General features: G+C 40.2%; 2 protein-coding genes across 18 annotated transcripts in view; one reads left to right on the forward strand and one right to left on the reverse strand.

Moving 5' to 3' along the window:
• Positions 1-10,494, reverse strand: part of CCDC57 (coiled-coil domain containing 57) — a 33,516-nt gene extending 23,022 nt beyond the window's left edge. For 4 of the 17 annotated variants that reach the window (XM_039715970.1, XM_039715987.1, XM_039715986.1 and 1 more), the window contains exons 1-2: positions 10,285-10,494; positions 94-256 (exon numbers count right to left, since the gene is read on the reverse strand). In XM_039715970.1, coding sequence (XP_039571904.1) covers positions 94-256; positions 10,285-10,307 — 186 coding nt within the window. In that variant the 5' untranslated portion in view covers positions 10,308-10,494. The other 13 variants (XM_039715974.1, XM_039715983.1, XM_039715975.1 and 10 more) reach the window with 13 other exon arrangements.
• Positions 10,495-10,501: 7 nt separating this feature from the next.
• SLC16A3 (solute carrier family 16 member 3) lies at positions 10,502-24,811 on the forward strand. Its single transcript, XM_039715969.1, has 5 exons — positions 10,502-10,638; positions 16,738-16,979; positions 17,468-17,611; positions 17,951-18,718; positions 20,041-24,811. Exons 2-5 carry the CDS (start codon positions 16,757-16,759, stop codon positions 20,325-20,327), a joined length of 1,422 nt encoding a protein of 473 aa, XP_039571903.1. The 5' UTR covers positions 10,502-10,638; positions 16,738-16,756; the 3' UTR covers positions 20,328-24,811.
• The last annotated feature ends 2,704 nt before the right edge of the window (positions 24,812-27,515 follow it).

The following is a 27,515-nucleotide window of genomic DNA, read 5'->3' on the forward strand; positions in this document are numbered from 1 at the left end:
GACATATTTCCCTGTGAAACACTGTGGTGAGAAGACTCCATAGCTGTCTATACAATAGATGATTCTTAAACAGTATTAATTTTAAATTCTCACCTCCTCTCTTGATGAAGATAGGCTGTGTGTTGGATCCTCTGGTTTCTGATACCAATTACATTCAGCATTCTCACAGAGCTGCTGCCAGTTAAGTTCTGCCTGCATTTTACTTTGTTTCAGAATCTGTTCTTGCTCAGCTGCCAGAGACAGTTGCTGTTTAGACCTATGAGACACAGAGCAAAGCTGTTGATTTCAGCAGAATAAATACTAAGGATGTTTTGTGGATATTTATTGTTTGTTTGTTTGTTTTGATCTGGTTTTGTTTAGTTTAATCCACCTTTGTTTATTGTCCTCATCTTCTTTCCTTGTTCTATTTTATCTATCTATATTATCTATAGTAATCTGATATATAATTAATCTAATCTATATTATCTCTCTATATATTGATATATCTATAATATATATATCTAATCTACAATTAATCTAATCTATATTATCTAAATAGATAATTTTTACATTATCTGTTTTATTTTGTTCTGTTCTAGTCTCAACATTTTACTGAACAAAAGCATTTTAATTGCATGGAGCTCAATAGTCTCTGAGGGTCCATCTGTATGGGTATTTAGAATCATCTTTGGAGGTCACCTCAGCTCAAGAGGCATAAACTGCCCTTCAATATCAATACTACTCTCAGTACTTCCACCCAGAGCATGTTTCTGTTTTGCTGATATCAGAAATGAGATACAAAAGAGCTAGGAATTAAAACTGCTGCATTGTCAGGGTAAAATTTCTAGGCTAAAAGGCTGCTGCATTTACATACCTTGAAAACAGTGTAGAAAGAGGCAGAAGGTGCAAGTATTAGAAACAGTATTAGAAATCTCTAATCAAGAATTCAAGTCAGAAAATTCAAGTCAAAAAATCAGAGGTTTCTTCTGAAGTGCCATCAGAGTTTAAACTGCATGACACAGAGTAAGCAACATTTACATTTAATAAGTATACATGCAGTTGTGGTTCTTTTGTTCTTGCTGAGTGAACAGCAGTTGGTCATGCAATCTTTATAGTCAAGACTGCAATAGGACAAAGTGGTTTTGAATCCATTATTACAGCAGTGTCCTTTAAAGAACATCCAAGACAAGTAAACCAAACCAGAAGCTAAACTCCAATCGTGCAACATTCAAGATGCAGGAATGCATGGATACCACAACTGGTCAGGCAACCTTTTGCTACCCTAAAGGTAATGTTTATAGGCAGAAATAATTAATTTTGTTACATAAAAACCAACCCAGCTGGAAAACATAGCAAATTCCTACAAGCCCTCTTCCTGAAAGCTTGTCTGTTTTTCTCAATGGTATCAAGTGAGGGTTTTTTCCCCTCTACCTATATAAACTCAATTTGTCAAATTATTAAGGTATCAATTACAACACCACTGAAGCAAGTGGACATGGACATCAGAGAACAATCCAAGTAATGCTGGATGATGATTAGTGAGCATTGCATATACAGAGGTTTTTGAACACGTGGAAGGATGACAGAGCTCTTTCAAATACCTATACACAGTTTTTGGTTGCATGGGAAAAAAAACAGTCACTAGGGATGCATACCACAAATACCCATACTTCCTGCTGTCCTAGTTCACTACATAGGTGGAAGAAAGCAGCAAAAACAACAGTCATCTTTTCACATGTTTCACACAGGAATGACTTTAGATTATAATACAGTCATTCATTCTGTAAGTAATGGGTAACAGCTTAAAATAAGTTAACTTCATGGGACAGAACTAAGTTAATCCTTTTCAATTGTCTGCTTGTGAAACTCACATTCTCTCTTTTTTAATTCCCACATCAAATTCAGCAAGCACTACCTGCAAAGGGAGTAACATATAGGTAACACTAGAACAATGGTACTGATGGAAACACTGGATTGTCTCAGACCTTTCAAACACTGTATGAGGAGTTTAATCATCACATCAACTTCCTCCATTCTAATAAGACTCAGACTGTGCTGAATGAAACCTATAAACTGGTCTATGGTAGGTCCCCTAAGAGGACTTGTACAGCAAAGGGGAACTTAAATAAACAAATCAGCCAGACAATATCTTTTGCAAAATAAGATCAGATTTCATCACCACATAACCACTGGGGAGAGAGGAGAGAAAAAACCACTTGTTTTACAAACCCCCCCATCTTATAGACATTAAAGTTCAATTCCTTTACAGCCATCTGAGCACTTGTAAATATGTCAAATACTATGCATTACAGAAATAACTGAACATAATTTTTGACTTCTAGAGGAGCAGAAAGGTGCTATATATGTCCCCAATGCTAAAAGTTATGGGTATTTTTTATTTATACTTTTTAAGAACTTTTTTTGAATATAAAAAAATAATCCTAACAGAAGTTAAATGTATATTCTAAGCACATGAATAAATGGAAATTGATTATTGTGTAGAATCTACTATAAGCTGCAAGGATATCCATCTTCTTATGTACACATGCATATACATATGGATCTACTAGTGAAAAAAATTTAACTGTTTCCCTCTGGTTTTGCAGAATGACCATAGAAACAGCATAAGAAGTAGTCTATGTGAAATCACATGGAAAAAAAGGTACATAATTCACTAGTCTAAGCTTTTGTTTATGTCAAGCAAAACAATTCAGTATTATTAGAAGGGAAAATTTTGGCTGCAGTCAAGAGGCCTTTAAAGTGAATACTTGCAGAACTACTGAAGAGTTAAGAAACTACAGCCTTATTGAAAAGTTGCTAGAAAAATACTACCATGTTTTGCACTCTGAAGTGACATGAGGACTGATGGGAGATACTATGGAACTTCTTCCCTCCCTCCTTCCCCACACTGCCCCCTTATAGCAATTGAATTTTAATTTAAAGGAAAAGAACAAAACCAGTCATATTATTTGTCATTCTTGGGGGGGGGGGGGGAAATCACCTGTTATTAGAAGACTTTACATTTCAAACGCAAGTAAGAACAGTACTACAGAATGTACATTTACTGTGAAATTCTCCCAAAGTAACACTGCAAGTTACTCCAAACCATGAAAATTAAAGACAACAGTAAAGACATCATCAAACAAATGTGAAATTCTTGCCTCACAACACCTATGTTTTGTAAGTGCATGAAAAACTGTTCATAAAGAAGCCATGGATTTTCCAGAAAACTGAACGGTTGCAGTGAGCTGCCATCCAGTGGCTAAACTGATAAAGCATTTAAAAAAGTGTTTGAGAGAAACTACTTTGATGAATTAAATTGATAAAATACAACTGAAAACAAGAGAAAGAGATCACAAGGGATTTTGTCTAATTGGTACAAAATCATGTTAGATTAGGGGGAATAACTGCAGGAGATCCAGTGGCAAGCATGGAAGATGTGCTTCTTTAGTTGTAAGCATAAACAATGGAGATAGCTTTTTTTCTTCTCCAGTGTTGTAAGAGAAATCACGTGTGTTAGATGATGTAGCCTCACGCTTGTGGACAGCAGCTAACCAGCTTTATCATTACGGCTCAACCACAGAATGCACCATAACTTCCAAGCCAGTTATCAAATATTCTTCCTGTTCTCACACTTCTTCAGGTAGGTTCACAAACTGTCTTTGGGAAGCCCATGAGAAAGAGAGTGCTGGATGAAGATTCATTATTTTAGCAGGACTACTATAGTGAGGGCAGCAAGACTTGGATTGGCAGGTGTTGGGTGGAAGACACAATTGCTTAACATACCACTTCCATTTATGTTATATATTGGTTTGGTTGACAGGACAAAAATTAAGTGTTTTAGTTCTAATGACTAAACACATTCATGTGTAAATTAGTAAAAGGAATTCCAATATCAAATACACCTTTATGCAAAGAAGGAAAGTTTTCTTTAATGTTTGTTATATAGAAAGAGGTGATATAGTGCCTGCCTAGGGTATCACAGTTGAAGATAAAATTTCACCGTTAGTAAGATGATCCTTTTGTGGTAAAATATAGGAATATTAGAAGCAGAAGGGGGGAAAAAGCACCTTGTAATTAGGAGTATGATAAACAGTGTACATTTATTCATCTTGCCTAAGGCTACCTCTGCTTTCTAGATGCTGACCTTTGCTGTAGTTTCAAGGTTAACGAAATTAGCAGTGTGCTTGCTACATAAAATAATCTTACACGATCTCACATTACTAAACGTATTCTTAGCAATTCCTTACAAGGGGTAGCTGTCAAACAAGCAAAGCAACAGCTACTACACAAGCAAGGCGTAATTTTCTAAATTGGAATTACAAATGTAATCAATTTTTAGAGAAAGAAAACAATAGACCACAAAAAAAAAAAAAAGAAAGAAAGCTTATACAACAACTATAGCAATGTTAAACCAGAACATGCTGATTAAAAAAAACAAAACTGAAAAAATGATTGCTCGATGACACTGCAGCAACACAGCATTGCTTGTCCAACATTCTTACACCAATTTCTGTCAGCATCTTCCAGTTCTTGAATCTTTTGCTCCATGTGAAGTTTCAGGTTCACATAATCCTCATGCAGATAACCCTTGTGACTATTCTTAGAGGTAACAAAAATAAATTTACATTTAAAAGCATGAGGGATCCACATATATTTTTTTAAACAATAACACATAACTGTTAATACAGAATGCTGTAATTTCCTAAAGAAACAGGCACCATAACATCTTTTCCCCATGAGTTAGTGGAAATCAATTATAAGAGTATATGTTATTTCCCAAAACAATCCTTCAAAAGGTTAGTTGCATACAGAATATAGAGGATCTGCTGAAAAGTAGTGCAAGACATCTATTTAAGTATAACTGAGTTCCTTCTCCACTCAAAATTTTGTGTTATATAAGAAAAAAAATTGCAAAACAAGGGCTGACCAGCAGAAATCTGATCTTTTAGATACATTTGAAAATAGAAGTAGCTCTGTATCTTTTCCCCTCCTCTCCCAGTATTTTTAATTGCTATCAACAAAAAAGTTTCTCTGTGATCCAGTGGAAGAATACCAGTAACGTCAGGATTTCAAACAAATCCGAGGAGCTGATACTGCTACCAAGATCAGTAAGTTCTCTAATAGTACACTGAAACTTTAAAGCTCTGCATTAATCCCTTAAAGACTTAACAGGTTTGCAGCAGCCTGTCACACAGCCTTTGTTGCTACTGTACTGTTCTGCAACCTTCTATTTACTTTCAACTCTATATTACAGGGTTTTTGGGTAGCTGAATGGCCGTTGCAATTGATTAGATAAGACTGATCATATAATACCTGCAGAGTCCAAACTCTGAACTAAAACTGGAGAGTAACAAACAGCCAAATGCATATTCACTTTCACATTCTGCTTTTAAATTTACATTTCAGCTCAAGTAATCTGGATCCTATGGCCAGCACTCATGCACATGAACCAAATCCATCAGAAGTGCCGTCTCAGGGTAGCCCAGACAGACATTTTTGTACCTCCCTTGTTCATCCCCAAACCCTTAAGGGCAAGGCATATCAGAAGAGTGACTTGTACTGTGATCAGTGTCCAGCTCATTCTGGCAAAGAGGCAGCTGCTGAGACTCAAATTCTTCCTTCCAATCCCAAAGGATGGGATGTAAAACTCCATGTAAAACTCCTAAACTGTCTTTAAATGAATTTGCATACACACCACATTAACATCAATCATTTAGTAATCTTTGATGGATTCCAGAGTCTTGACCAGATCACCCACAATAACTAAAAAAAAAATTTAAAACTTACCCAGCCATCACTACATTATAAATGTAGTTGGATCCAGCACAGTTTACAGCATTTTACAACAATTACCATTTTAAGCAGAGAATAATCCCAAAGAGACTGTTATTTCTGAAGACAGTAATTACATTACACAATAATTATGTGCAGACAGAACAAGAAATAAGTGTTTATTCCTTCCACCCTGCAAGCTGCACACATATTTCTCTTTTCTTTGAGATATGAATGATAAGTCATGGCACAGTTCAGCCTTCTCTTTTATTAACAATATTAACTGCTGTGTCCCATTTGTCTGCTTTTAGTTAAAAAGAAAATAACCAACAGAAAGAGCCTGTGCTTTTACATGCAAAACCCTTTACTTGCTTCACATCCACGTCTTCCTGTTGTTTATGTTCTCCATATTTGCTTCTTATCTGATTATAAATTCTGTAGAAGAAAAAAAACCAACATTATTTTTAAGCAGTATGTATGCTTAAAAAAAAAGTTATTTCTGTTCAGCTCTCTCCAGAGATTTGGGAAAATATAGCTTCTCTCATTGTACAGTATTATTCTGTGTCACTGGTTGCAGATAATCCCTTCTGAATAAGCACAGGGATGCAGAGAACAAATCGGACAAGCATGCCTTTCAAATAGTGCCCCTTTAATCTCTTTAAATGAAAGATTTTCAGACCAGAAAATGCTATGCGATACCTCTATGCTAAAGGATGTAATAACTTAAATAACATTTTTCTTCACAAACAATCTAGACTACTATAGTTCCCCAGGATTGAAAAATGAGTCACTGATCGTTGGATGCGAGAAGTATAAAAAAATTCAAGTTTGCTCTTCCCAGGTATACTGAGGAACAAACCATGCTAAAGGACACAATGATCTGATGGTCTTTCAATTCTGCCGGCTTATCCCTATTTATCCCCTTTAATTTTAAGTTAATTAAAATAGTGTTTTCATATTCTGATTCTTGTTGGCAATGTATCTGTTTGCACAGATAGTGTAAGTAATATCTTCTTCATTTGCGTAAGGAGAAGTAACTTTTTAAAGAAGTGACTATTTTAAAGAAGCAACTTTTCAAAAAAGTCATGATTATGGATATCCATGAACAATACTGCCTCCCTGCCTGTAACATGCAACACTGAAAGATCTGCTCTTTCAGTATCACACTTTCAGCTACAGCTGTTCCAAATGGATCAGGTGGCTACCACAGTTAAAAAGATGAACTGAAGTTGAAGTGCATAGAGGGAGGAAAAGACAATAGAGTGTCAGCGAAGACAGCACTGCCAGCGGAAGGGCCCGCTGGCAGCAAGCAGAGCCCCGCAGGCAGGATTCCGTAGAGGACTCTGAGGCCCAGATGTTCTGAGGCAGAAGAGCAGATGGCAGGCAGACCGTCGAGGTCAAACCCGTTAGATGTAGGCAGTAGAGAGGAGCACAAGGCAATGCTTTGGACTCAGGGACAGCACAAGAGAGGGCCCTTAGCAGGAAGTGTGCAGAAGGACGGAAAAAAGACGAGAGAGAAAAAGGCGCGAGATGCGCAGGCGACGCATGGGGAGCTCCGAAGGACAACCTGCGGCGCAGCGGGATGCCTTCCCATGGAAAAGCCCAGTCGCGATTCGCCTCCGGACGGCACCAAGCTCGGCACGGCTCCGCTCCCGTCCCTCGGGCCGTGCCGGGCCGTGCCCGTCTCCATGGCGCCGCCTCGCTCACGGGCAGCGCCCGTCCCCGCCCGCCTCCCTTCGTGTTTCTCAGTCCCTCGCCTTGCAGTCACTTCCAGGAACCCGGCAGCGTATTCTCCCCTCCTCGCCTTCTCGCCGTTCCGTCCTCAGTGCTCTCACACAGCAGCCTCTTCTCTGCACGGCTCCTTGGCAGACCCCCTTCTCCCAAAACACAGATAGTACTTGTCCCATACTCTCAGATCTCACGCTCTCGTTCACTTGTCTTCCTGTACAATTTGTTTCTGCAAATGTTTATTATTAATTTCTCCTTAGCGCAGATCAGGAAGGAGACTCTTTGCCCCTTTCAAGTACAGCCGTTAACGGATGTAAACAAACTTTGAGAGTCCTCTCTGAACTCCCACTGCATCGTGAAAACTTTTAAAAGCTTGTAAAACAAACTCAGGCCAACTGCAACATGAGGTCATGCAGAACAGATAAACACATTCTGCTACCAAGGCATTTAATTATTAAAAACTGTATCCATCATCTAAACTGCTTTACGCTGTCTAGGGGAGACTGAGGAAGATGTAATACATGCAGCAGGCCAAAAGCATGATTTTCCCTTAGTCACTCTAGATGACTTGCTTGTCTGGAAGTCATGAGGCAAACTTCCTGTAATGTTCTGTCACTCTTCTGTTTTTCTAGATCATATAAAGAGCTTTTGCCTTCCAGAAACTCAAATGCTGCACCCAAATGATATCTCAAGTACACTAATTTAGAGAAGATAGAGCATTATCCATAGTTCTTATATAATTTTCCTTATGTCATCAGAAGAGAATTGTGTGTCCTAGCCCCATGCCAGTTAAAGAAAGAAGGGGTTTGTTTTCATCAGTAACTATTAATGAAAATTACAATCAGAACTAGCAATTTGACTTTTGAAATAAAGCAAGTTCCATTTAGCGAATTGTAGTTACAGAATGCTGCAATTATTCAAGGGATTTAGTTCATTTACTTATATGAATCACCTCTGGTTTAAAATAGAATGGTGAAACCTGGCTTAAAATGATTTTCTATATCTGAACACACAAAAATTATAGTGCAAGTCCCAGCATAATTTATATTGTGCAGAGCCAATATAATCAGAGCCAACGCATCAGAATCAGCACATAATAGGCGAATATCTAAAGCCATACACCATTCTGACTGCTGGCATTCTTCACACCTTTGTATTAGCCCTGGCCTAACCTATCAACCACATTATCTTTTCAACCCTTCCTCACCCCTGCCCCCACTTTCAAATTAGCTGTCATCTTCTCCAATGTACCTTCAATCATACCCTAGTCACGTAGTTAAATGCATGTTAGTTCCCTAAATGAGTAATTGATAACTTCTAGTGATTCAGTAGTGTCCCAAAGAGACAAACTTTAATGGTGAGTAATAAAGATTACAGTCTACACAATGTCAGTTCGGGGATTGATGCTGAAATCTTAATACAACTAGTCCGCAACTGAATGCCCTAAATTCAGATAATAGTGGACAGTCAAAAACTGGTTTTACTAGTCTTTAAGATTAGCAGTGTCGGTCTTATTGGCTGTATGTTATCTACTCAAAATAAACCGCATGGCCTTGCTCATCTTCACACATTGATGCAATGAATCATCCTTGAGCATGTACAAATGGTTACTATACTTCAGCAAAACTGAACCAAGAGCCAATGCAAACACAATGTACAAGGAAAAGAAAAAAACTTCTAAGTCATTAAAAGAGCTTCAGTTCCTGCCTTGGCATTACATTTCAGCAAGTAGGTTTTAAATTGGAAGCTACTACTCTGTGCAATATCACAGTTCTCAAAAGACAATATTGTATCCTACCTGTGCTCTCCTACTTAGAATCCTACTCCTGTGTAACTCCACATAGATAGGAATCACAGAATCATTTAGAATTTTTTTTTTCCAAGATCATTGAATCCAGTTGTTAACATCCAGGGATGGTGACTCCATCACTTCCCTGGACTTGCCATTTCAATGCTTGGCAACCTGTTTGGAGAAGAGATTTTTCCCAATAACCAATCTAAAGCTCCCCTGGCACAACTTGAGGCCACTTCCTCTTGTTCTATCACTTGTTACCCGGGACAAGAGACAGATGCCCACCTTGGTACAATCTCCATTCAGGCAGTTGTAGAGAGTGATAAGGTCCCCTGAGCCTCCTTTTCTGCAGGCTGAGTCTCTCCAGCTCCCTCAGCCACTGTCCATCACACTTGTGCTCTAGACCCTTCCGTAGCTCTGTGCCCTTCTCTGGCCATGTTCTAGCCCCTCAATGTTTGTCTTGTCATGAGGAGCTGAAAACCAAATACTGGATTTAAGGTGTGATGTCACTCCCCTGTATATTAGATTGTGTGCTAGAAGCACACAAAAGAATGGAGCACCTACTCCTGAATTTCTTAAGCCTCAGCTAGACAGGAGTGCTACTTTCTGTAGTGCATTTAAGAATCCCACCACAACTTTCATAGATGTTACATAGCAATATCAGCACATCAGTTTTATAATCCAACGTTTGTATGAATCCCAGTTGAGTCACAAGAGATTAATGCAGAAAGCTCATTCCATCCGGATGTAAAAGGAGAAGCATGCTATGAAATCATATTTGCAGGGAGTAGTATAATATTTACTCCCTTGGTAAAGTATGAGGAGGGAAGCCTGAGGGTTATCTACAACTCCATTGTGCATTCTGTCTACAGAATGCACAATATCACATTTAAATTTCTAAGAAGAAAACAACTAAGCAAGGAAGCTCGTAAGAGTAATTCTCATGGGAGGAGACAATGACGAAACTGTGATCTCTCCCGGAAAAGCAGAAACGGCAGCACAGAACAAACCTCAGCCGCAGAAACCCATTCATAAGTTGAAGTCCACTGCTCAGGTCCTGTTCCTCCGGACAGCCAGCGCAGCACTCATGCCGGCAGGATGCAGCCCTGCGTTGCACTCTACGCAAGCAGCGCAAAGCTCATGCCGATGTCTTGTGAGGCCCTGGGGCTGCACGCTGCACGGCCCTGCGCCCGAGAGCCTGTGGCGGAGGGAGGGAGGGAGGGAGGAGCAGCCGCGGAGCCGCCGCGCGGGAGCGCTCCCCGGCCGGCGGGACCAGACGGGCTGTGGCGGCTCTGCGGGCACACGGGGCCAGCGGGCGGCGGCCAGCACGGGCATCCTCAGCCGAGACGCGGGACGTGACTCAGGTACCGAGGCGGGGCCGTCGTGCGTGATGTGCGGAGTCCTTGCCTTGCACGCGGACGAACGGCGTGGGGAGGGCGGTGTGGGGGGTCCGGAGCCGGGTGAGCCGAATGCAGAGCGCCGGGCTGACCGAGGATGCTGCTCTGCGTGGGGCTCTCCGGGCCAGCGGATGAGCCCGAGCGCCGCCCAGGCTTTGGGCAAAGCGCGGCGTAGGAGTCGCGGGTTCATCCCTTGCCCAGAGGTTGCGCTGGGCACCGGTGGGATCGTGGGCACGACGCCGGCTGTTCTCGCAGCCCTTGGCACCACCCCACGAGGGTCGGCGGGATGCCGTCCCGCCGGCTGCGTTTCTTCTCGCTCGTGGGGCCACGCGGGCGCACCTCTTCGTCGGGAAGCCCTCGTTGCCTCTGGGTCGCCCAACGATCTCAGCGCCCCCGGCCTGAAAGCGCTGTCCGAGCGCTGAGCGGTGCTGGCCACCGAGCCCCACTCCGCTTGCTACGAGAGCGCTGCCCCCGACATCCCTTGTGGCAGCCGGGTCACGCCTAGGCGCGCAGTGCCACCCGCCCGAGGGCACGTACAGTGCCACACCGCTGGCTCGTGGGACACCCGCGAGCTCGGGCTTTGTTTCCGCCATTCGTGGCCTCACATCGTTATTGGCGGACGAGGGTCCCTTCGCTACTGCTCACCTCCTGTTTCAGTGTCGAGCTCCCGGAGGTGAATTTCGGAATTTTTTGTCTTAGCGGTGACGGTTCAGGTCCGTCAGAATGAGCGACGAAAGTCTGAGGGACTGTTCCCTCATAAGGACATGGTCGCAGATCCGGGCAGGATCCCCGGTACTCGGTTTAGCAAGCACACGAAGAGCGCTGGGGCGGCCGGGTTGCCTCTCCCCGGGCTGCGTGAGCATCGGCTGCGGCGGCGGCTCCTCAGGAGCCGTCTGGGCTGAGCGCTACGTGCCCGCCCCGGAGCGCCCCGCGAGCCGTCGTGGCCGTGGCGACGCCGCGACCGCCACCATTGTGTTCCCAAGCCCTGTCCCCCCACAGCCCCTCCCGCGCGGCCGCCGCAGCCCCTCTCCATCTCCTGGGAAAGAGCCTTTTTTCGACGCTGCTCGCAATCCACCTGGAGGGTTCTGCGGCTTGCCTTCTAAGAAATTCTGTGGAGAGAAGAAAAAGCACAAAAAGGTGGAGTTGAATTTCAGTAATTCAGCTTCCTCACAGGCGCAGACCGTTAGCACTAGTGGAAATGCACTCCGCTTGGGCAAACCGTTCAATTTAGGATGCCACAAAGTAAAGTCATGTAGGTTTTGCAGTGTTTATTTCAGAGGAAGTAGTGTGGCAGCCGTTTTAAAATGTAAATCAGGTTCTCTTAGTACAGTGCACCTTTTGTGGTTCAGTCAGAAGTATAACTCAAGGTATATTATAGAAATAAAAAAATATAATTTTTAAAATTGTGACTGAAGTGGCAATTCACATTCTCAATGTGTGACACCCTATTATGCAGCTACACTGTCCAGAGTGGTTGTGTAAAATGGCACCTCTGAGCCAGATGATAATTTCTCACTATATTCAGCTACATGTGCTCACCTACTTCAGATACAGTGCATGTGCATGTGAGCACTTTAGATATTAGGGTAGTTCCATTATAGTCTGCAAAAATAAGCAGAGATGCCCAGCTGGTGACAGGACTAGACCCTTAATTAGTATTTATCTATCTCTGTCACTTTTTGGTTTTATACTAAACGATATAAGGACACTTCTTCACTATAAGCAATTGTCAAGCATTCATGTTTTTCTGACGCTTCAACACATTGCAAGGCCATCACAGCTGCAGGGCTCGGGCTTTGTAAGTTGTTTCTAACTGAAGCTGGGATTCTACAACTTTTAATGATATAAAATAAAACAAGCAAATAAATAGTCACAACTTTCCCTATAGAGCACTTTACCCAGATAACAGACTTTAGACTGGTTATCATTATCTGCTACACATAAAATTGCAGTGTGAATTTACTGTCACTGTGGCCTGCTAATAACTTGTGATGAATGTTACTCACTGTGCAGCAGCAGTGAACAGCTAAGATGTTTTGAGACTAAATGGGGACTGGAGAATGTTTAATAGTCAAGATTTGGTGGAGCATCACTTGCAGCTACAGACAGCACAGAATTATCCCAGGAGTTCTAAAAGGGAGATGAGAGAATGGGGAAAACTGGCAAACACTTAAGAAAGGTAGCAGATCTGGAAAAATTGTCTCATTTGAAATGGAAGAGGCCAAAATGGGATAGTGGCAGTCACTGCAAGACCTTGCAGGAGGACAGGAGGTCAGGATAGGATTGATAAATATGGTAATGATTTTGTAGGGAACATAATTTTGCAGCAGCCTTTGGAATGAACGTATAATTCAACTGGCTAATATTTAAGCAGGTAAGCCACAGGAAATGCACTAGTGGGTTATACCAGTGGCCCATCTAAATGGCTTCTATGAGGTACCTGAGTTGTAATAAAATCTGATTTAAAGATTTATGCATTTGTACTTTAGAGAAGCAGGAAGGAGTTAAAGTCATGCTGAATAGGCATATGTCAGTGATGTCAATGCAAAGGCTAGTTGTTCTGTATGTAGAGGGTTATCATCAGCGTCTGGAGAATATTAAAATAAAAACATTTTTTCAGGAATCATTTCCTGAAAAATTTCAGTAGAGTTGGTTAGTCTTAGGTATCCTCACTTAAAAACAAGAATAACACGCATATTTTGTTTAGTCTGCTTAGATTTTAGTACCTTTGGGCAAATACAGGAGGTTTATAACTCCTATTAACACAGCATTAAGCAACCTATGATTTCAAGGTATCCATACACCCAATACCCTGTGAAGAGAGAAATTATTTTCTTTGTTTCACAGATAAGAAAAACTGAAGTAGAATGTCTACATTACTCAGCTTATACCTCCTTCCTTATTTTGTAGTTATACATTTCTCAGTTGGGTGTGGCTCCCTAGACTGAAGTCTAGGCTGAGCTGGGTTCCCTGCTTGGAAGTTTATGTTCTATTTTTGATAACCATTTTTTATTTGTATCATAGAATTCAAGATTGTGTAGATTGCAGCCATAGTTAGAAGAAATTAATTACTCTTGAAAATATCCTGAAATTTCTCCTTCTTGACAACATGAAGTTCTCAAGCTATATAGGTCTGTGTACATGCTCATAAATGTCCTTCCTACCCATACTGCTGACAATGAAGTACAGCTATGCTGCCAATAAGAGTAGTGGCTAAACATAAATAATAGATTCTTGCCATTTCTAGCTGCTCCTTTCCATAATACATCATTCCAGAAACCACACCATCACAACACCCACAATGCTACCTAATATTTCCTCCTGAGTCTATATTAGTTTCCATGACAACAAGAAGATACTAACAGGAAGATGAAACCCCAGATGCTACCTTTGTTTTGCACATTACCAAAGCAAGAACCCATTCATGACAGAAGGAATCTGGAATAAATACTGACAATATTTATTCATTTCTGTTGTGGAGGTATGAAACTGATCTGCAGCCAGTTAAGTATAATCCTTTGCCTCAAAAAGGGGCTGAGCTAGCAAAAGCAGAAAGCAAAACAAGCTGTTGCATTAGTTAGGCAGTAGCCTCCTGTCTTAGCAGGCTTTCATGGCATTCCAGCACTGGAGCAAAATCCTGAGTAAAAATTTTGCCAGTGCAGATCAAACACAAGCCTGCCTTTTCTAAAGTGGTACCCCTAATTTATACATTTTGGAAAGGAACCTCTGCACTGCTTCCTTATTATTTCTTATTCACCTCTTAAGTAGGTGAATACAGTCTCAGCCTAGTAAGGTACACCACAACAGGATGAAGTACATTCTTGTGTTTATGGAGACAGGGTTCATTTAGTTCCAGTTAATGGTCTTTTTCTTTTGATGTGTTAACATGAACAACCAATGGACAAAACCAGATTAATAACACTGATTGTACAATCATACAGTGGTTTGGGTTGCAAGAAACCTTAATCTCGTTCCAACCTGCTGCCATGGGCACAAACACCTTCCATCAGGCCACGTTGCTCCCAGCCCTGTCCAGCCTGGCCTGGAACTCTTCCAGGGATGAAACAGCCTTGTGGCTCGGCAACCTTTGCCAGGGCCTCATCACCTTCACCCTAAAGAATTTCTTCCTAATACCTAATCTAAACCTACTGTCAGTTTGAAGCCATTCCCCTTGTTCTGTCACTACATGCCCTTGTAACAAGTCCCTCTCCAGTCTTCTTGTAGCCACTTCAGGCACTGTAAATGTGCAATAAGGCTTTCCCAGAGCATCCTCTTCTGCATGCTGAACCAGCCGAATCCTCTCAGCCTTTCCCTTTAGAAGAGCTGTTTTTGAGGCATGTGTGTGCAAATGTGAACCACTCTTGAAAGGATGGCACTTGAAGATCTGGTGTGCCGGTTTATGGTGATTTTTAGCCGATTTCTTCCATGATGTAAAGAAGAGTAAATGGATATTACTGTGAGTTTCCCTGTAGACATATTTTTATGAAAGGCCACGTTCCTTCACATCAGCAAGTCTAGCTCTTTCATCACAGCAAAACATAAAACCGTTTAAAGACTGCTCCTCATGGCAAAGATGGTGAGTTCCGTAAGGCAGGTGCAACGGAACGTGTCTCTTACAGGCTGACTTGCTCTGCTGGGCATGGGAGAGCTCAAGAACGGCCAGGAAGGAGGATATTTCCCTCTCCGGTGGGAGCCCCGGGCTCCGGCAGCGGCGGCGGCGGGCGCTGGGCGGGGGCACGGCCCCGGCTCCGCCCCGGCCCGGCAGTCACGTCCCGCACGTCTCGGTGCGGCGGCTCCGCAGCCTCTGCCCGGGGCTCGCAGTGCGGGGCCGGCTCTGCCTCCAAGCCGCGTCCGCACCAGGCTCGGTGCCGAGTTGACTTCTCCCCCCCCGAAAATATTGGACAGTTCTCTTCTGGAAGGAGCAACCGTGCTGCCAAATAGTTCTTAGCGGTGTTTCTCCTCAAAGCTACTCGCCGCTTCATATAGCATGGGTGTAGTTTAGCCCTGTGGGTCTGCAGAGGCTGCCCTTATAAGAACTTTGCTGTAGACACAGTCAAGGAGACTGTCCCAGCCTGTGGGCAGAGGTGAATGCCATAAGGCACTGAATGTCCCCACCCAGCACTGTATAAGCAGTCTGGAGAGATTGCCAGTTGCTATTTTTCAACAAAGCATGCTCATGTATTATTTCTAACTTTGTGTTGCTATTAGATGGGTAATGGAAATGAACGAAAACTGCCCAACCCTTCCCCAAATATTTTAAACCTTCACTTCAAATGAAAGGTTCGGACAACTTGGAAGTAGTGAGTGACAATACCCCCTGAAGTCCTTCAATTTTACATCTTATTCCTATTCTTTATACACTTTAGCCAGGATTCATCAAATATTACTTTTTCTTACTGATCACGTAATAACAACAATGGGAAGTATTTGCTTTGGGCAGGCAGTTGTACTGAGCATTGCTTCAGTTTCTAACTCCCAGCATCCACAAAAATGGCTCTTGGGGATTTTCATTGCAGTTTAGCATTTGAACTTGATGGGTGAAAAATGATAGCTCATCATCATCTCAAGGGGATCTTTCTATCTTTTCAAGATAACAGTGTATCAGGGCTGTACAGCTGTCCTCAGTGGGGAATAAAAAATTTGGGTGATTAGTCCACCATTTCACAGAGCACTTGTGATTCACCAGGTCTCCTAAGTGAATAGACCAGGAGCTTAATGTAACAAGGTCTTATATAAAAAAATCCTGCAGACTTTAATGCAGTAATTATTACATATTTGTGAAAGTCAGATACACCCCCGAAGTGCTGTTATGGCTTCAGTTTTTTGATGAAGCAGTGATTTGGATGAAATCCTGCTCTGACTTTGAGAGCTGTGCAGGGCCATTCATTTAAAACTCAGTTGTGTGCATCTCATTTTCACATATTTTTGCAAGCTTTGTAAAAACTAAACTCAAACAAGAAATAGTTAAAATTGCACTGCATTTTCAAGACTTTTTAAACGTAGTTCCTTGCCTTAGTTTAAATGGTAGTGCAATTTTAGAGACACTAATTGCTTTTTCTTTCTTAGGGAACACACAGGGTTCATCATGGGAGCTGTAGTAGCTGATGATGGTCCGTCAGGTGTTAAAGCCCCTGATGGAGGTTGGGGCTGGGCTGTCCTTTTTGGCTGTTTCATCATCACAGGATTCTCCTACGCCTTTCCTAAGGCAGTTAGTGTCTTCTTTAAAGAACTTATCCGGGAATTTGGCATTGGATATAGTGACACTGCATGGATTTCCTCCATTCTGTTGGCCATGCTTTATGGAACAGGTGAGTAGTTATCAGGTTTTGTCATACAATTAAATTTGTAAATCTTACAGCCATTTACAGTCTGTATCATGACTGCATATCATTACTTGTGTTCAAATAAGGCATCCCAAGGAAGAATTACTATTAATCACATAAATCAAAAGATTTTTTAAGCCCATCCAGTTTATTTAAAATTTATGTCTTTGTATGTCAGTAGTTGCTAAAGATGATGGAAAAGAAAAATCACAAAGCACTCTGAAGGCAAAAAAGATTGAAGTATTTGACTACAGAGGAAAGCACCTTTTTCCTGATTGGCCTGACTTTATGCACAAAGCACAAAATGAGTCAGAATCACTGAACTTGGAAAGACCTTAGACCTTTAAGATCATCCATTCCAACCATGAACATTACACTTTGAAATGTACCAAAGCAACACAATACAAAGTATCAGAAAATGAGTTGCAAAAGTTGGTTTATCTTAACAACCTCAACTTGCTTTTCTTGCCTAGGTCCACTTTGTAGTGTATGTGTCAATCGCTTTGGTTGTCGCCCTGTCATGCTGGTGGGTGGCCTTTTTGCCTCAATGGGGATGGTGATAGCTTCCTTCTGCACAAGCATTGTTCAGATCTATCTAACTGCAGGTGTGATTACTGGTAAGTACTATGCTGAAAATTAGTTCACTTAGGTTGAAGTTTTAAGTGAAAAATACCTGAAGCATAAGGATCACCCAACTGGGCTTTTATAAAGATGGCAGATAAATGTGGAATTAAAAGGTCATTCATTTTTGTTATGAATGTTTAACAGTGTGAAGTGTATTCATAAAGTACAGGAATACTATGGGGGTAGAATACTTTGTGTTATCTTAGGATTCTTTTGTCCATTTGGAATAAAACTACTTTCTCTTAAGTCATGAATCAGAAAAACTGTAATTAGAGTATCTGTAACAATGATATTGTAGGCCAGTATTAATTTTTATGTACCCTCTACTACAGGTTTGGGTTTGGCACTAAACTTTCAGCCTTCACTCATCATGTTAAACCGCTACTTTGACAAACGCCGGCCCTTAGCCAATGGGTTATCTGCTGCTGGGAGCCCAGTGTTTCTTTGTGCTCTCTCACCATTGGGGCAGATACTACAGCATGAATATGGTTGGAGAGGAGGATTCCTTATCCTGGGTGGGATGCTGCTCAACTGCTGTGTATGCGGAGCACTAATGAGACCTTTGGAGCCACCCAAAAAGGCTGAAGCTACCAAAGAGCCAGCTGAGAAGAAAGTGAAGAAAAAACTTCTGGATTTCAGTGTGTTTAAAGACGGTGGTTTTGTAATCTATACTCTAGCAGCATCTATCATGGTGCTTGGCCTCTTTGTTCCCCCAGTGTTTGTTGTGAGTTATGCCAAGGATTTAGGGTATCAAGACACTAAAGCAGCTTTTCTTCTGACTATTCTGGGATTCATTGATATCTTTGCTCGCCCAGTCTGTGGAATGGTAGCTGGTCTTAAATGGGTTAGACCACGCTGTGTCTACCTCTTCAGTTTTGCTATGATTTTCAATGGCTTTACAGATCTCATGGGTTCTATGTCTGTTGATTATGGTGGACTGGTGGTCTTTTGCATTTTCTTTGGCATTTCTTACGGAATGGTAGGTGCTCTTCAGTTTGAAGTTCTCATGGCTATCGTTGGTACGCAGAAGTTTTCCAGTGCTATTGGTTTAGTGCTCCTGGCAGAAGCTGTGGCTGTTCTGATTGGTCCACCATCAGCAGGCAAGTATGCCATTTAGCTCAGAATTAAAAATTGTGTGCATTGCATTAATTTACACAAAATATAAGGGAGCTGAGAAAAAGATGTGAGTCACTCAAGAAGTGCAGATTGTGCTGGTGTTTCACGTGTTTCAAAGGCTTTCTGCAGTTACATGCTAAAATACTCCAAGAAGGGATGGAATAAACATTTTCCTTCTTGGATCTATTTCAGCATTGGTTAAATTGCCATCTGGAGATGCCGCTATTTCTCCTCTGAAACCCTGCACTGAAGTTCTTATTGGTAGATAGCTGACTGGGATTCAGAATATGGAACCCGTTGATTTTCTTTGGGAAATATTAGGATACATTCTCTATATCCACGGTAGATTTAGAGGAGGAAAGAAAACATCTGAAGGAATAAAAAAAATCTTATAAGGAGGACTATAAAACTGGACTGATTTAAGAAGGGTAGAGTGCCTCTACTGCACTTTACTGCACTACTGTCTTACAACCCAAGAATAAGGGAACATGACAAAATAGTAAAATTCATTAATTTGAAGTCAAAATACAAATTAATTACTAATCAAAGAACATTTGACAGACCCTGAACTGAAACACACTTTCCCTCCCAAAACCCACCAGGTCACTGCAATGTTTATTGTTTACACCAGACTCTAAAAACGTCAAGTATTTTTATTTTGACAGAACCCACTTCATGGGAAAACCAGTATTATGCATTACTTCCTCTGATCTTCAGGTTTGGAGAGGCACTTCGTTCATATCCTCCCACCTGTTCATTCACATCCACCAAGTCCTGTAAAAATTTACCTTTACCAGTGTCAAAATCAGTCAGTTACTCCAGACTGACTATTGAATAAGATTTGCATTTTAAGCAGACAGTGCACTACCACTACTTTACTACACTGTGCACGTGTAGAAAGGTAAATGAGATTAGGAGCAAGAGGATAACGATGATCAGATCATGATAGAGATGACACAGATCCCATCCATGGATGCAAACATTTTTATCTGAAATACAAAGCATGGGTTTGATCTCTTGCACCTGAAGGCGAGGCTGGTTTTATTTCAGATGAACTGCATGCCTCTGGGTGCAGCAGAGTATGTGTTTTGGTATCATGTAGAGTCAATGACTGTTAAACTGAACTGAAATAATTGAGAAATATTTTGTTATTAACTTGTTTAAATCCTATTTGAAAAAAAAAACAAACTTGGTTAGATAGTCATGGTGATTCTAGACAGGAGAGTAAAAATGCTTTAAAAATCAGAAAAATATTCACTGCAAGATAATAACTTCTGTTAATGACTTGGAATGTTGCCTTTTTCAGGAAAACTCTTGGATGCAACGGGGAGGTACATGTTTGTTTTCATTATTGCTGGAATTGAAGTCACCACCTCAGCCCTTGTATTGGCCTTGGGAAATTTCTTCTGCATAAAGAAAAAATCAGAAGAACCACATACAAAAGAAGAAGCAGCAGAAAGAGAGGAATTAAACAAATCTGAAAACAAAACTCCTGGAGATGCCAAAGTGGACTCTATTGAAGTGGAGCAGTTTCTGAAAGATGAGCCTGAAAAAAATGGCGAAGTTGTAACTAACCCAGAAACATGTGTTTGAGCATGACAAGGAACTGAAAAGTGTCTCAAAAATAAAGATTTTCAATGCTATTTATTTTAGAAACAGAAATAGTTTAGGGCTGGGCCATCTGCTTTAGTAACTGGGCTAGTCAGCTCATCAGGTCTCTTTGGAAGCTGATTAGCTAGACAAAATCTTACCGGAAAAATAGCTTTATTGGTAAAAGGTGGAACATTGTGATTATACATTTTATGTAAACTAAAAGGCTTCTATGAACACAAGTAGGCTCTTGCTATGCATCACCAGAAACTGCTCACTTGGAAGATACAGGAAAAGCATATTTTCAGAAAAGTGGAATTATATGTATATTTTCAGACAATATTGATGAAATCGCTGTGTTGTGTGGCTAAATATAATTTCCCTGTGTTCTCTGTGAAGGGAAAAGAGTTTGAGATGGATAAAAATCTCAGGAACTTAAAAGTCTTCATTAGGTTTTTGAATTTACCTTTTTAGATTTTTTTAGATTAATTGGCTCAGCCCTAATTTAATTTTGATAATATCTGTAACTTTGATTTATGTAAATGCATTTCTGCATAAACCTGTAACCTTTGCAATTATCGTCTGGAAATCCTGTTTTTGGAAAGGCACATTACAGATAGTGTCCTCAGCAGATCACACAAGTGATATTCTGAGGTAGTACTAGCAAAAAAAAAAAAAAAAAAAAAGGAGCAGAATGGATCCTAACAGACCTTGAGGAAATAAAATTAGCCCACAATTCCATATACTGTTTTCAGTAAAATTTCCTTAGAGCATTGAAAAAATATTACAGGTAACATGCACGATTAGTAGAATATTCTGAAAAAGTGTCCATTTTGCATATAAAAGAAATGATGGTGCAAGTTTCCAGATGACCTACAGAATGGGTAGACTTAGGGAAGAGACTGAACTACTTTGAAACATGTTGGTCATTCATAAAATGCAATATTAGCATCACAGGAAGGTTTTAACATGTTTAGTTTTGAGGTTTTTTTCCTTCCCCATTTATCCCACTTCCTACCCTCTGGCTTAATCTATGGAAGTTCAAAGTGCCATTCCAGCTGTTTGAAGAAACATGATACAACTGTTCATAATTTTTATGATGGCATGGTACTGAGGAGAAAAGGAAGGCAAAAGGAAGGCAAAAGGAAGGCACTGTATTTTTTTTCTACCCAAAACCACTCAAGAAACCTACTTTTTTTAAAATATAAAATCATGCTACTGCATCCCACCTCTCAAATCTGCTTATAAAAAGCTGTCTAGGCTTTGTAACTGCAGTAACAAACTTCAAAACAGACTAAATGTAACAGATTCCTTTTTCTTAGTAGTAGCAAAGTAATATTGGCTTTCAGGTGCCAAAATTGTTCCGCTTAATAACTGAAAACTGAAAGACCCTAATCCCTTAAAACTCAGTATCCATTTTAAATTTTTAACAGAAATGAAGTGCCAAAACCATGAACCATTCTCTAATGAATGATACCAGCTTCCATTTTGGAAGTTTCTGCAAAATGGTTTTGCATTGTTAGGACAACCTTGCACAGAAATCAGAAAGTTAGAATCGTAAGTTTTAAAAGAAATTGATGCTGCATAGAATAAAGTGGTTTTATATCCTGTGTAGCGCATTATTTTAAAGTGTTATTAATTTAGTGGCAGCAATTGTAGTGAATGACATTTCCCAGTTGTAACAGCTTAGCTCCAGTTTGCTAAAGACTAAATTGGTACCTGAAACACAACACTGATAGCTCCAGAAGGCAAGAGAAAAACGGAATCCACAGAGTAATTTATTATATCCTTGGAGGCTGCTTCAGATGATACATGATGGCCTGATACAGCTTTCAGATTGGAGTTCCCTGTTGTTTCAAAAAGCAGGAACTATAAACCTTTCAAAAGGTGAATTCAGATTCTCAGATAGCCATTTTTGTCTTACTGAGTGCTTTGATCACTGGATTTCTTTGCTAGATAATGCCATGCGCTTATCACAGAATCACTAAATGGTTATTCCCTTGACCTCAGGTTTTGGCACAATTTTAAGTTTCTGTACATTCTGCAAATTGTCTAGATTGCTTTATATGTGACAGAATGTAATTTGTGCTTATATACTGATTTTCCAGACTATGTTTCATTTTCCATACATAATACTTTTACAGTTAAGCTGGAAGAATTTCTGTGCTGTAATTTTATGTGATTTGAGACAGAAAAGGAAGTTAGGAAGACAAGGAGACACAGTTCATCAAGAAACCATAAATAATCTCGTAAGTAAAACTAGTGTTTACAGAAAGGCCTCCTTTGCCTACACAAGTTATTTTCTTCCACTCAAAGATCAATCACTCTGACTGGGACTGCCAATGCTCTTGTGCTGTTTTCAGCACAGGCCTACCAATGGCTTGCAGTATTTATGACAGCAGGAGATGCTTACTGAATGAGAGTGGTCAAATCAAAGGACTTTTCTATTGACTGTGAGAAAAAAAGGGCTAGAATTTAATTCACTAAGCAGTTTAAAAAACCATAGTAGCAGTGTAAAATCTTTTATCATTTTAATTAATTGCAAAAAGCATCAATACAAAGGTGAGAAACACCTAATGTAGCTCTCTTAGCAACGTCCAAAGTGGCAGGCTTGAGGGTACTTCAGAGTTCTACAGCCCGTTAAGCTCCTGGCTCCCATTCTGTCCCTCTCAAGGGCAACACCCAAGTGTGTGCTAGCCCTCAGTCCTCTTTCTGTTCAGCTGCCTTTATCTTCTTGGCAAGAGATTTGTTAAACTGATGGGAAAAAACCTTCATGTCAGACCCCTAGGCTGAATACCTGCTGGCCACTATACTCGAGTGTGCTGAAGCATGTACCCAACTGCTCCTATTGACATGGCCGCAAAGGGTTAACAATCTCCTGTTTTACAGACCTCTCTCCTTCCACCCCAATGTGTTAAAAAATCAAAACCAACGAAAACTAAACCCCACAAGCAGCTAGTCCTAAGGTTCCCAGCACTGTCCAGCCAGGCTCCTTTTAAATTTAACTCTGCTTATTGTAAATATTTAAATACATTGATAAATATTAAAATAATGTATTTTGTATATTTAAAAGCAAGGAATTGATTTAAAATTCCTCCAGGTACTTTGGTACTTTATTTCTTTAATCTCAATACCACTGAGACGCCCTTAAGAGCAGACTGGGAGATGTGCTCATCCATATATTTTGAGGATGTATACGGTTGAAGCCATAAAGCATTGCTAGAGAGACATTGCTCAGGGTCACAGACAGAACAGTTTAATGCAACATCTACCCAGATCAACCTTTGTTCAATCTTCACCTGATTAAAATTTTGTGATTTGAAAAAAGGGAAAAGAAAGGGAATGTAGGTAATTATGCAATCAAATTGCAAAGCATCTCAAGATTATAGTTTACTCCTGCATCATACACAATTGAAACATATGTAATTTCTTTTGACACAGATCATGAATATATCTAAGAAGTCTGGAAAGTAAACAATCAAAAAACCAAAACAGTTTTCAAAGATTCTTTCTCTGAAAGTAGTGAACAGTCTTTTACTCTGCAGGCTAGCAAAATTTTTAAAGCATTTTGGATCTTCACACATTCTATAAATTGTATACTATAGGATGTATGGTTAAAGTATTATATGATTGAATATGTAACGGGTCTTAGGAAAATAAGGGTCTGATGCAAGGAGATGAAATGTGTATAAATGCCAGTAATACACAGAGACTATATAAAAAAGAATACATGTGATTGCACATATGTATTTACATATGTGTGTGTGTATATATATATATATATATATATATATAAACATGCAAAATATCCACAGGAGTAGATTACAAACAGTTTGCCCATTTATTAGACAATGAGCAGAGTTAAAATAATTTTCTTCCTCCTATACAAAGATCAGTTTGCTTTTTTGAAAATTCTAAATTAAATATGTTGTAGCCATTTGGAGCCTCAGCAGAACTAGAAGTCTTAGAAGTGATGCAGCTATCTGTTTCATGCTAAGCCAGTTCCCTAAAGTTAAGACTTGAGATGGATGGTATGAAGGTATGGTGTAAAGGACTGGAGAGATCTTGTGCTAATAATAAATTCCATCTACACAAACGGGTATTAGAATCATTCTTTAAAAATAAATTAGAACATTCCCCTAATCAAGCAACCAAACTTCAAAACGAAAAAGCAAAATTCATATATGCACCTTTGGCACATCCCAAAGAAAATGTTTAGTTTGGTAGACAATCATAAACAGAAGAATTTCATAATGCAAACTTAAATGTCACAACACATAAGTATTGACTTGTGTATGTGTGTCTGTGTCTCTTTGCCACACTTGTCTTTAGGATTATGGGAATACATTTCAATTTTCTGCGAGATGAAATTTTGTTTCTTGTTAATGCACTTTAAAGTAATGTGTATATTTATACTTAGTAATTTTTTTTATGCTTTTCTAGTAAACTGTTGCAAATGTAGTGAATAAATATTTGGTTGTCAAATACCATGGGTTTGAGAAAATAAGCTCAGAAAAAATTAACTTTAACACCCCAGTATGGACACTGCGCTTCATTTGCACATGCCTATAAAACAGCTACACAGGGACAAGAGTGTTTATAGAGAAGAGCTGACACTTAGCTGACAGGCAGCCAGAATTTAATGTGGGCAAGGGGACTGCTTTTGCTGTGACTCGTAGTTTGGCCAATTCCAAAATGGTTATGTGCTTCTGCTGTAAATGATGCTGAAGACTATTTTAAAGCAGTATCTAATTTTAAATAACAGCAATTAATTTTGTGCTGTGCTGTGTAAAAAATATTAATGTTCTCCTCTGAATAGTGCTCCAGGTTTTGTCTACAGGTAAAGTTTTCTGAAGTGTCATGACTTATAAAGCCCAAAATATTTTGAATACCAACATGCTGGTAAGCTGTCTTTACTGTCAAGTGATGCTCTTCAGAACTTGAAAGCTCCTAAGAAAACACAGTGTAGGCATACATTTATGTTGTGGGTTTTTGGCTCCTGTGGTACCTCAGCTAGGATGGTCTCCTCAAGGTATAATCTCAAGGCTACAACCAGGTGAATCAAAATTACAAGCTCTTCAGTGTAGCAAGACCTATCTTTTGGGATCTGAAGATACCTACTTGTGCTTAATTCTAAATATCTCTGGCAAGAGATTTTTGAGAAAACATTCTAAGCTCACCTTAAAAAGTTTCTCTGTATATTTACACTGAAAAGGTCATAGATCTAGTTTACATAAACACCCTCCCCCCCCCCCCCCCCCCCATTTTTAATAGATACATTATTACCTTTTTTTTTGCTAGTTTAATTAAATTGGCAAGACCTAAAGTGCAATCAAATGTTCTGCCACCCCAATGGCCAGACCAACCCATATCCTGCTGCAGGATCCGTGGACTAAAATGACAGAACTTGCATTCTAGCAGAATTTAGCAGACTAGCATGTAGTCAGCCCACCCTTGTGACAGACAACCAGAATTTATCTTTGCCTCTGTCTTTGAGTCTGAAAGAAGGAAGTAGAGCCATTCACTGTAGGGGAAAATGGGTTTGACCTGAGTTGCACAGCTGCTGTTCCCGGCTGCTGGAGCTGTTGAAGGAAGCACTAGTCTACCTGTGGAAGAGTAAACAACCTTCACCACAGCAGAGGCACTGCGAATGAGCTTTGGAAACAGCATGGAATGGACTGTTTTAGCAGCTTTCTCAATGCTTCTGAGCTAGAGCTCATTTTTGTGCTAGTAGGAAAAAGGTGTATCTACTGAAGACCATTAAAATGTTTATGCTCTTAAAACCATTTTGCTAGTGACACAGTCAGCGAGATCTGCAGTCCTGTATTAGTCTGAGACTGTATGGCAAATTCAGAGACAGAGTAAAAAGCTACTTACCTCTAGATATACACTGTTAGTTCCTTGACTGATCTCCACATTTGCTTCATCATGTCAGCAATATTTCAGCTGGCAGCCTTCCTCACTACTCCCAGACGAATACTTCAGAGCATTAAGAAAGGACAGCTCTTGCTCTTCTGACTTTTCATCTACTACTCTTTCAACACTTTAAAACCTTTCACAATAAAACTCCTAACCCAATGAAAAAGTGTATCTGGATTTTAGTATTTAAAACTCTTAAACAGCAAAAGACCTTTTGTGTCTTGTTGAAAAATGTGCCTTAAGATCCATTGACAATATGTCAAACAAACAAAATATGTTTTTGTTGCCTGTGAGAGCAGAGAAACATTTGCTGTTTGGGGTGATCTAAGAAAAAGATCTGTGCATGACCTCAAACCACCCTGGTTAATCCTTTCCTGAAGGATTAAGGGAAGGAAGCTGTGTCCTGCCTTTGTGCCTGTAATGCTTGCAGGTCCAAACCAAGCTGTGGACTGTAACTGAACAACTTTTTTTTCTTGTAGTGCTCAGGACTAAGTATTTTCTCCTTAGTGTATAATGTACCAAATGAATTCTTGTTCCACATCCCACCCCAAACATCCTGGATTGGTCACAGCAAAGACACTGTGGACTAGGGCTTAATAATTTACGATGATCTGCATCATTTCTCCCTTTTCCATTTTTCTACATTCTTTGTCCTTTAGGCACACATATCTATCTCAGACCTGTACCTTAAGCATGTTGAATCAAGAATTGCCCAAAATGTGATTAACAAAGAACAATTTCAGGCATATTTTTGTAGATTCTGTATGTACAGTTCTCCTCCCATTTTCTACTATCCCTCTGCCTGCAGCATGCAAGGGTTTTGACAGAAGAACCAAACCATACTAGTCAAAATAATACCAAGCAAAGAAAAAACCCCCCAACATCGAAGAAGTTGTAAAGTGTTAATACCGTGCAAATATCTCCTGAAAAATTGGTGTGATCTGGCTGTGAAACACATTCTTATTGAAGACCAGGCCTCTGAGCACTCTCCTCATACAAAAGTACTGAACAATGCACACTCTATAAAAATTCAGGTTCGGTAACTTAAATCTACACATTTGCATGTAAAATCAATACTGTCACTTGAATGAATGAGAGGGAAATGTACCGTTTTTAATAACAAAATACTACATTCTTTCACAGTAAAACCTTTTTATTATTAACCTAGCTCATCCAGTGAATTTTAGAAGCTACTGTAGGATTAAGTTCATGAGGGATTACACTTGCTCACAATCTCAAAGCTTAAGTTTTGATTTCTGACCAGATGACCTG

Source organism: Passer montanus, unplaced genomic scaffold, assembly GCF_014805655.1.
Source record: "Passer montanus isolate IOZ18808 unplaced genomic scaffold, ASM1480565v1 scaffold35, whole genome shotgun sequence".
NCBI classification, from domain to species: Eukaryota; Metazoa; Chordata; class Aves; order Passeriformes; family Passeridae; genus Passer; species Passer montanus.